Source organism: Aptenodytes forsteri, unplaced genomic scaffold (genome assembly GCF_000699145.1).
Source record: "Aptenodytes forsteri isolate BGI_AS27 unplaced genomic scaffold, ASM69914v1 Scaffold99, whole genome shotgun sequence".
NCBI lineage: Eukaryota > Metazoa > Chordata > Aves > Sphenisciformes > Spheniscidae > Aptenodytes > Aptenodytes forsteri.
The window spans coordinates 1,824,944-1,835,808 of NW_008795321.1; the positions used below are offsets into that span (position 1 = coordinate 1,824,944).

At 39.6% G+C, this 10,865-nt stretch overlaps 1 protein-coding gene across 1 annotated transcript in view; it reads left to right on the top strand.

The window, feature by feature from the left end:
• The window catches only part of DOCK8 (dedicator of cytokinesis 8), a 105,307-nt gene extending 99,720 nt beyond the window's left edge, over window positions 1-5,587 (top strand). The window contains exons 42-48 of the mRNA XM_009279936.1: window positions 487-621; window positions 1,153-1,242; window positions 1,677-1,913; window positions 2,547-2,690; window positions 3,727-3,833; window positions 4,699-4,866; window positions 5,507-5,587. Coding sequence (XP_009278211.1) covers window positions 487-621; window positions 1,153-1,242; window positions 1,677-1,913; window positions 2,547-2,690; window positions 3,727-3,833; window positions 4,699-4,866; window positions 5,507-5,570 — 945 coding nt within the window. The 3' untranslated portion in view covers window positions 5,571-5,587. The remainder of the gene's footprint in view (window positions 1-486; window positions 622-1,152; window positions 1,243-1,676; window positions 1,914-2,546; window positions 2,691-3,726; window positions 3,834-4,698; window positions 4,867-5,506) is intronic.
• Window positions 5,588-10,865: the final 5,278 nt, after the last annotated feature.

Sequence of the window (10,865 nt, forward strand, 5' to 3'; positions counted from 1 at the left end):
GAAAAATAGCTGTATTTTCAATTAACTACTGTTTTCAGTTATAAAGCAGAAGAAATACAAAAGCCTGGCTAAATTCTCAGCACTCATACTGCCCTTTCCTTCTCTTTCTTCAGAAGAATCTTATTGCTGAGTCTAGTCAGTTTCAAATTCTTATTAATTTTCCTTGCAAAATTTTAATTTTGTTAATGTGTATCCAATGGAATTAAATAATAAGTTACTTTGTTTTGCAAGAGTCACTTCATGATTAGCCTAAATTTTAATTTAGGTTTCAGTCAAATGTCCCTTTAATTTGTATACTTTCCTTCATGAATGTGTGCTTCTAATCCATCAGCACTGATGATACATAGAACTGGCTCTGAAATAGAGAAAATGTAGGATTAGTGGGTTTTCTTATATATCAATTGGGAAAAAAAGGCATCCAAATACTACAATGTTGACATAAAAAAATAAGTAATTGTAAATTTCCTCTTTCTTTTTATCAATTAGGGTCAAAAGCGAATGTTTGGAACTTACTTCCGTGTTGGTTTCTATGGATCCAAATTTGGGGACTTGGATGAACAGGAATTTGTTTATAAGGAACCTGCAATTACCAAACTTCCTGAGATTTCTCACAGATTAGAGGTAAAGAAAAAAACATTGTGTTAATATGATCTCCAGTGTTATGTTATACTTTCTAATGATCCCACACAGTTGTAATAGTATTATTGATATGTAAAAATCAGTAACAAACTGATTTGCACCATAGATTATTTCCTTTGTGTATATCCTTTCCATTGTAGCCCTCTTTACAGCATAATGATGAAAGTGAGCCATTCTCTTGAGGCCATGTCTCTTACGGGCAGGCCTGTAATACATTGAATGACTTGATTTGAGCATGCCAGATATTTGCTTTGGTATCTTTTCAGCTTTTTCATGGAACTGCAATGTCCCCTTCTGATCTCTTTACCTCAAGTTCTGCTTTTTTGTGAGCAACTCACACTGATCTTTGTCAGAAGATGACTTACCCTGGCCAGCTGTGGTTCATGAAGCAGTATACTGACTGTACAGAGCCCCAAAATTGTCATGGTTACTCCTTTCTCCTAGAGACATACAGATCATTAGCATTGTATTAAGGACTAAAAACACTCTGGGATAATTCTGTTTCCTTTCCAGGGATTTTATGGCCAGTGTTTTGGGGAGGATGCTGTGGAAGTGATTAAGGACTCCGCTCCTGTAGACAAAAGAAAGCTGGATCCCAATAAGGTAGGGAAAGTACTACTGAAAGTGTTGAGTTGCTTTGTCACAGAAAAGAAAGGAAGAGAGGGGGATCCCCTTGAAACTTTTATGCTCAAATAAGGCACCAAAAAAAACCCCAACCTGGCTGTATCTCTCTGCCCAGGGATGTCCTTAAAGCCTCTGTGAAAGGCTTAGTTTGGTAGCTTGTCACAGAGTGTGGAAATTAGAAGTTCTGATCTCTGGTCCCTGCTCTGGCTCTGATCCCCAGGATTAAGCTGTGCCCTCCCCAGAGGCAAGTTTTGTCAGCTCTGAAGAAGAGAAGGAGCCCTGAAGGATTTGCAGCTCTATGCTCTTCCAGACCATGCTTAGCCGATGTAAATTATGGGATATTTCACATATGCCATTCCTTTTACACTTCTTGGGTTGTAAAGTACTGTAATGGTTCTTCCCTCTTTTCTCAGGCATACATACAAATTACTTTTGTGGAGCCATATTTTGATGAGTATGAGATGAAAGACAGAATAACCTATTTTGAGAAGAACTTCAACCTCTGTCGGTTCATGTACACTACGCCTTTCACCATGGATGGGCGCCCCAGAGGAGAGCTTAGCGAGCAATACAAGAGGAACACCATCCTAACCACAATGCATGCTTTCCCCTACATCAAAACTAGAATCAATGTCATCCAAAAAGAAGAGGTAATTGGGTTTTGAGGACAGATCTAATTTCTCAGGGGCTGAAGGAGTCTCTGGGTGGGAAGATTTTCAAATTCTGTGCTTGGCAGAAAAAAAGAAAGCTGAATTTCTCAGACATGTTACTCTCATAAATAGGAATGGCATAGAATGGGTAGACAAATGCAAGATGGGTATTTACTGTGGAGAAGAGAGGATAGTGAGTGTATATTCTTCTTCTGACCTCCCAGTTGTAATGCTGTGTAGGAGGATGTGTGGAGCTCTATTTATGGCTGTACTTATAGCTGATAAAGTACAAAGAACTAAATTGGGCTCAGAGCTGGTTTAGAGACAGGGAAGCTTTGTAAAGGTAGAAAGTGCAAAACCATTTCAGACATGAAGTCAGTAACTTCAAATAATAATGAATTTATGCAAACAGGGAGTCAGTTCCACATCCTATTTTTGTAAATTATAAGATGTCAAAGAGCTTTGGATCAGATGCGGCATCTACGAAGATGACATTTAGATTGAACAGTCTTCCTGGGTTTCACAACTACTGCTTTTGGCATGGGAGAACGATAGAGGTATTGTCAGATTTAGAACAGGTCAACTGCGTGCATGATTCAGGTAATGAAGCATCTTTTCTTCCATATCCATTAGTTTATTTTAACCCCAATTGAAGTTGCTATTGAAGATATGCGGAAAAAAACACAGGAACTAAGTGCAGCCACCAACCAAGAACCACCAGATGCCAAAATGCTCCAGATGGTTTTGCAGGGCTCAGTTGGAGCCACTGTAAATCAGGTAAGGGATCCAAATAAGCCAGATGAAGAGTTTCTGCATACTTTTCTCATTGTGCTTTCTTTTTCGCTGTCATCTCTTGCACTGGAAGTAGTACATCTAGTCAGACACATTTAGTCACAATGTGCATTTAAACTTCATCCCTTGATATTTAGTCATTGTATACTGTTCATTAGATATGCTTTTGGTGAAAGTGCTCATGGAAGTGCTGTCTTGGTTGTAGGTGCAGAAACTCACAGGAGCTTTGTGAATGCATCTAAGGATTTTCCATATCTAGCACACTAGCCATCTCAGCCATTTTGTTCACTCCAGGTGTATCCTTGGGGAATGGGAATAACAACAACGATTCTGCTGTGGGACCACCACAAACTCACAGTTTCACAGGAAATACATGAAGTCAAGACCTGAGTGTCCCAAAAGAAAGTTGAGATGCAATAATTACAACATAAATGTGCCTGCTAACAAAAAAAGGCAATTAAAAAAAAATAAAATGAAAGAATGAAGACATAACTGAGAGAAAAACTTGGCATTACCCACAGTTCCACAGAGCTTGGTTTCTTTGCTGAAAGCCTCAATACTGTCAGTTTTTCCAGGTTCTTCATCAACCAAAGCCTCTAGTCTGAACTAACACGTTGTAAGCTTTGGAAAGAGTGGTCCTTTCCTGCACTGGGCTTGTTTAACTCCCTTGGGGTCTTGTAATGCCACACATTGGAGCTGTGTTTCTCCCACGTAACCAGGTTTGGCAGTAGAGCTATCCCAGCTCTTCTCTGCTGAGCAGAATTTTTCTGTTCCCTTTTTTGTGGGACTGGGGGAGAAATAAAAACAGGAGAAGATAAGATATGATGGGTAAAAACTCAGGTTGCCAAAGGAAAAATCGGGGCGAAAAAGGAGAAAAAAACCATCCTGTTATGGTGACTATGCATAGTTTTCTTTTCTTCTATAATTCCGCTCATGAAATAACAAACAGCTTAACCAAACATGTGGTCTGTTTTCAGTCTAAGCAGCTGTTTTTGACATTTTTCTGTGTTATTCCTATAAGGGACCACTAGAGGTAGCACAAGTGTTCCTGGCTGAAATTCCAGCAGACCCCAAACTTTATCGACATCACAACAAGCTGAGGTTGTGCTTCAAAGAGTTTATAATGAGGTCAGTAAAACAAAATTGAAATGCTGAATTGCATCAATAAAGCAAATAATCGCAATAATTCAATGATAATATGACTGTGTAATTAATTATGCAAGTTAGCATCATGAATCCTGCCATCTCACACTTTAGACACTTGGTCCAGACTTCTTATCTCTGCTTCATGGTCAATGCTTTGGTAGGCTTTGCATCCCAAATGGGAGCAAATTTTAATACTTCAAACTAATTATGTAGAAATTAAGATCTTGCATTTGTTTTATCTTTTGACATTTTACAGAAATCAAGAATTTCAGACTATTGGCTTGATTTTATTTTTAATAAAATGACATTTTTATGTAGGAAGCTGTTCATAAGAAAACACTTGACCCTATCTGTCAAGCAGACACATTGGTAGTGGTAGACACATATGGTCTTTGCTTTCGATATGCTTGTAAATCTTAACAAGCATAATCACATAGCAAGATATTCATCTCCTTAGTCCAAACAAAGCATAATTGCTGAAGGATAAATTTGAGTTAAATAAAAATGAGCCTTATGCAGAAGATACAGCCTCTACTCTCTGCTATTGTCACTGCATCTGTTTACAGTAGGTAGGCAGGTAGCTCAGTATTCTGCAGTCATTAAATTTGGTTTTTATTAGCTCCCTTGTGCATTTCTAATGTCTTAAAAATATCACCTCAATTTGTGTACTTGGAAAAGACAGAGGTTTCTTATTAGTTCATTATCATTTTGGACTTGACAAGTTACCAGAGCAGTGCCTAGCCCAGAGGAGCTGAACTCTTGGCTATTAAGATTACCTAACACAAAGTTAATGAGTTTAACAGAAGTAGATTACACGTCATGCCTTTTTTTCTTTCCTTTTGCCTAGGTGTGGTGAAGCAGTGGAGAAAAACAAGCGCCTTATTACTGCTGACCAGCGGGAATATCAGCTAGAGCTTAGAAAGAACTACGGGAAGCTGAAGGAGAACCTTAGGCCCATGATTGAGAGGAAGATCCCAGAGCTGTACAAACCTGTAGTGAAAGTCCATAGCACAAGGTACCGTTAGGGCAGGGTTATCTGTTGTAGCTCTACAAAAAGATGCCATTTTTGCAAGGAAGAAAGGCAGTTTTACTGGCAGCTAAAAACAGACCGTAATATACACTGCCAACTTCATACTTGATTAAAGAAGTCTGCAGACTTCCACTGGAGCTGAATGTAGTGTTAACTGTGTTTCTCAAGCTGCTCATTCCTGGGGTAGGGGATTTATGTCATTTTAATGCATCGTTAGAGAAGACTTCCCCCTTGCCCTAATGAAAAGATACTGGAAACATCTTGCCATGTCTTCAACATTTGAAGCCAGGAGGAAGATAGAACAGGTATGTGTTTGTTTTGAACACATGGCACCATGTGGTGTTAGCATGAAGTAAGAGCGATCCTTTCACTCCCAGATAACATAATCCAGTTTAGTCCCATGACTGAGACAGAAGAGTCTTAACTTATGTTCTTTACTTATGAATGTACACTTCTTTACAAAGCCCCAGTGTGGGGTGGGAGCAGAAGAAGGAATATGCCTCTGACCTGCCAACACATAATATGATCCAGCTGATGATTTGTCAGCTGCTCCTTTTCACAAGGCAGGTATTTCCTGGATTCTTTTCCATTTGCCAACTTTATTTATGGATCCGTTTCATTGCAGGGAATCTTTTCGTAACCACAGTTTTAGGAAATACGATGCCCAGACTTCTTCACAAAGCACCTAAGGACTAGCTGCTTTGGCCAAGGAAGAGCTTCATGCTGCAAGCCAGAAGTGATGGGGTATTCAACATCTATGAAATCAGAAATGTCTCACAAGACAGCATGTGCGCTTTCTGGACAGCACGTAGAAAAGCATTTACACAAGATCATGGAATGAAAACCGGGGGATGACTCCTAATCAACCACATATCTTGAGGGCTTGAGAAGGAAGGGGGTGCTTTTTAGATACTTTTGCATGTATTGTAAAATAATCACATAATGCAGAGGGGTGGACCATTAGAGTGGTCAGTGGCATGAGGTCAGTCACCACTAGCTAACAGACACAGAACTCTGTGTGGTTTGGTTGAGGTGTTATGTGAATCCAAATAGCTTGTCTAAGGGATGCTGACAAATTATGTCTGTTTATGGTCCTTTTCCAAGAAAGCATTTATCCATGTGCTTTTGGCAATGGAGCACATTCTGCAAGTTAATCACATGCTTAAATGCTGTCTTAATGAGGAGGGACATGGTCCCCTGCTCAGTGTTTGCTGAGCTGGAGCTGTAGGAAAGAATAATTTCCTCGGTCAGTTTCTGTCACCAGTATCTATCACGGTCCTTAACTGCAGGGAGATTTCTGCACAAGTTTTCTCAACCAAAGCTTGGAAAGCAAGAAGTAGCAATAAATAATTCTTATAGATCTTCTAAATTTTTTTCTAAGTATAGGGACTATACTTAGGGACTTGACATGCAGTTGGATTTCTTAATAAACCATGTCATGTTTAGCAGAGCTAACAAGTAATAGTTTAACAAGAAGACGCTAAACTATGAGTGATTCTTTAACTATACAACGCTCTCATGTAGATAATCTTATCCAAAATGAACTACAGAAGCACACAGTGAGGATTTCCTACAAAGCAGATCACTCAGGCTTTGCTGCAGCTTAAGAGAAATTAACTCATAATTTATAATACCTAATGCTTAGTATTTTCTGAACCCTGAGCAAATGTTTTACTAAATGATCTTTACAACACTTCTCTGAAATAAGGAAATATTATTACAGTTTTGCAGATGAGGATGTTGAGAGAAAGAGAGAGAGACATTAGGACTTTGGAACTCACTTAGTAAGGCAATGGCAGAACCACAATTTGTATTTTGACCATGCTTACCATGTAATGTTTGTATTTTGAAACAAAGATGCATGAAAGTGTCCCTCGATACTACTTCCTTCCCTCCACCTTTTCACGGTTTTGGAAATTAGAGTTTAATGCTGATTAAAGTAACCAATCCCATTTGCCCAAACACAGAATTTAATGTTAAAATTAAATGAAACGGTGGAATTAAGTTTTTCCTTTGTACTTCATTTTAGAAAGTTACAGTGAACTTTCTCAGAGCTGATGCCATGTGTTTCTAAATGCAAAGCGTCTTTGCTCTGAAAGTATAAGGGAGATAGAGGCTGCTGCTTTTAGTGGAAACATTTTGACTTTTTAAGGTCATCTTCAGCCTTGCCATTTGATAATAGGAATTTTCCCATCACTTCGTTGACATCTGAGTGAGTCAGATTTTGAATGTGCTATGTAGAAGATTCACAGGGATGATCAAAGATGAGATGTGGAAATAGGTGAAATAAAGCTTGTACTTACACAGCACTTGGAGTGTAAGAAAGCATTTCCCTTCTCATTCATAGTATTGTTAAATGCAGTAATCAGGAATAAGTACTCTCTGATTTTGAAGTGAACTTATCCAAAGTACATAACCAAATGGTATAAAAAGCTCAAAGCCAAAGACGCCTCCATGGAGTGGCTTCTCTGTATTCAAGTTGCTTTGAAACTGTTCTACATTGAAAAGATGATTAATTTCCCAAAGCTTTGAAGCTATGAGATCTCTGCCTATCAGAACCTAGCCCCTTATCTATTAACAGCCTGTTGGGGAGGAAGGTCAGAATACTGTTATCTATCAACCCCATAATCCAACCTCATTGTTTACAAGATGCTTATCCTTTACAGCCTAAATAACAGAAACCTCAGGTGAACAAAAGAACCCTACAGGTGTACAATATACTAGGTAAAAGTAATGAAGTGTTTCCTGTTGTGTGGTTCTTGAACTGAAACAATACTCGGGATAATAGGAATACTGAAGGACTCTTCACTCACATTTTACAAGCTGAGCACCCCTCAACCAGTTGTCCAGTCTTGCCCTCTCTAGCTCATGTTGTGCCTTCTACAAATGACACAGGGTTTGTACATTTCTTTCAAGAGTTAAACTATGTGAAATTTTGTACTTTATGATATTCATTTTGCAATAAAGTGACTGTTTCACAGGATGTTCAGAAGTGCCTTTGTGTTGCACCTTACACCTCAACAGAATCCAGCTGGAAAGAAAATTTCAGTAGGAACAACCTTTCCTTGTAGAAGCATCATTCAGCAGAAAATACAAAGATTTGGGCAGGGGAGGTGTTGGTCTGTCTTTAGGATAAATTGTGTCTATTGCAGGGGTAATTGGCAACAACTTGCTTCCTAACTTCTTTTTCCATTCAGTCTCTGTGAAAAATGGCAGTGGGAAGCTCAGTGACAGTAGTGCCCTCCTTCCTTCCTCCGGTGCGTAGGTGCAGAGCAGAAACATGCCTGATTCTTGAATGACACACCATCTTGGAGATTCAAGACTAGGGAGACTTGCATGTGTCCACACTAGTTAGGTCCAGGGCTAAACTACTGAGGCTGTCACAGGCAAACCAGCAAGTGAGGCACAGAACCACACCCATCCTGGTCCAGAGACTCCCACACGTGTCTTGGCTGGGAGTTCACCATAGCTCACTTACTCCTTGCATTTACCGCCAGTGAGCACCAGCTTTAAGGAGCATGGTGCTGGTTTTGGGGCTGGAATCCCTTAGCGCAGCACAAGCATCTCTCTGTTCACCATCCCAGCCGTGCCCCGTCCTGCTGCACCACAGAGCGGCAGGCTGTGAGTCTGTCCACAGCCCCATTGCCCAGCAGAGCACAGCTGATCCAAATCAGGTGTGAGCACACACTCACACGTCTGTCAGCATGCAGACGACACGCATATATAAGGAGTCCATGCCGGCTGTGAGAAGACCAACATGCCCAAAAGTAAAAATTAACCTGTCAGCATGTTTTGAATACATTGGAACAGTCAAGGTGGGTGCTTTTGGTCAGCACTACTGATCCTACATGGGCAGCCTTAACGCTAGATTTCCTGGTTTGCAGAATAGCAGCCGTAAAGGGAGCACACCTTTCGTACTGCATGAAAAAAATCACACGTTCAAGGCTTCAGCAAGTGATGGACTGAACAGTCATGACTGTGAGGAGCTTAGCCACACTTAATTCGGGTAAAGAGAAATGCAGTGGTGTCGCTTATAACTGGTGGGTCTGGGTTACACGACCTCCTTCTGGAAGCTGAACGCTTCTTCATTAGGTTTCCCACTGATGTGAAGACTTGGAAAAATGAAAGCAAACATTTTAATTCCTTTTTTTTGTTTTTCCTTTTTGTCTATTTGAAGTATCACCATCTCAAATATTTCAGAAAGGGGAATTAAAGCTTAGCAGACAGCCTGACACAGAGCCAGCTAGGTCTCTTTAGGGTGTTATAATCTCCCAGAGAATGCTTGTTATGAAAATGAAGCACATGATAACAGTGTTTTACTGTGTTTTACTGCACTACAGCGCTGCTGCCTTCTGGTAGACAGGAACACATACAAGGAGTGTTCATAGGGTGTTGCCATTAGTGCTGAATTTGGGAGTGGGGTAATTTGGGGAGTAGCTCAGCTGACTATGTTTTAACCATCTTTTAAACCAGTTAAACGGAGTGATTAAAAAATAGTCAACAAGTCTTGATAAGTCATCTCAGGTTGGGTAATGCTCAGGTCTAATCAGTGTACTGAAAGGAGAAGGGGCCCCTGTGGAAAAAGTCCTTTTTGATTACATGAGTAAAGGCACTGCACACGCACAGTAGCGGTCAATTAGCATTTGGGAAGGTAACAGTAAAATCTAGCATTGATTGAGTGCTTGACATAGTGAATTGAATACGTTTCCGTGACTCCAATGTTCTCAGTGAGGGATTGGTTCAAATTAAGCATTTTTATTCAAAAACTGAGTTTTCCAAGTGTTCAAGAATTAAAAAACTAACCTGATGAAGTTTTCTGCAAACAATGTGGTCACTCAATATTGCTCAGTAAAAAATCCTGACAACATCAAACAAAATGTTTAGCTGATCAAAACAAACGAACTAAAAACCCAAAGACCCTCAATAGTAGTTTTTCTAGGATTAGTTTAGAAAGTCTTGAACGTTGTAACATTTTGTTCTGCTTGCCTGTTCTAGGCAAGCTGCTGCTTTGCACCCTTCAAAACAAAACTTTCCCTTTAGGGGAAAAAAATGCAAAGTTGAATTCTACTTTTTTTTTTTTTTAATTTCCCCGTAATGAATTTACACAGCATATGCTGTGGTGTCCAGAGCTAAACATGCATTTAGGCCTGATTACTACACAGATGCACTATTTATAAGCTATATACCTTCTCAATGGAAACAGTTGTGAGAGAAAAAATTGGTACGTACTTGTTTAAATGCCACGTGTACAGAATGAAAAGATACCTAAATGCAAATGTAAATGCTCTAAATCATTACACACTTTTTCCTATGCTATAGAATTGACTTTATATTTCTGTCTATCTGTGGATCTAATACTTCTTTTAGAATTATTTATTTTTACAGGAATAAAGTTTTTCCCTATCTGCCTCTATTCATGGAACATTTCTAAAAGTGTATTAGACACCTACTAGGACTGGTGAAATCCAAATTACAAAGAAGTTGTGACTTATTATAAGTTGTAAACTCTAATAACCAAAGGGACAAGGTATTTCAGCTGGATGGCAGGAGGACTGTATGTTGCACTATTTAACAAACACCTGTAAAACAACTGGAAGGGAAGATTTCCTACCACACATTCCCAATTTTCCCAAATGTGAATGTCTCTACAAATTTCTGTTCCCCAAGGAGAGCTCCGTGAAAAACAGAAAAAGGAAGCTTAGCATTGCTGATACATCTAGAACTTGAAAGTGCCAGAAAGCTATCTTAAAACCTCAAGCAAACAAGTGTTTCTGGACTTAATAAACAGTGAAGAAAGGAAGTAGGCACAAAACCATATCCTTTCCTTTGTTTGCAGCTCATCTTCAAGAGAAATGAACAATCCCTTCTCAGGTATCAAAGAAAGGTTGGAAGTGTTCCCAAAGGAGTGTGCTCCTTCTTGAGTAAAGGTATAAAAGCCCTAAACCCTTGGGGTGGGATTTTTGCTAGTGGGGGGAGGGGGAGGA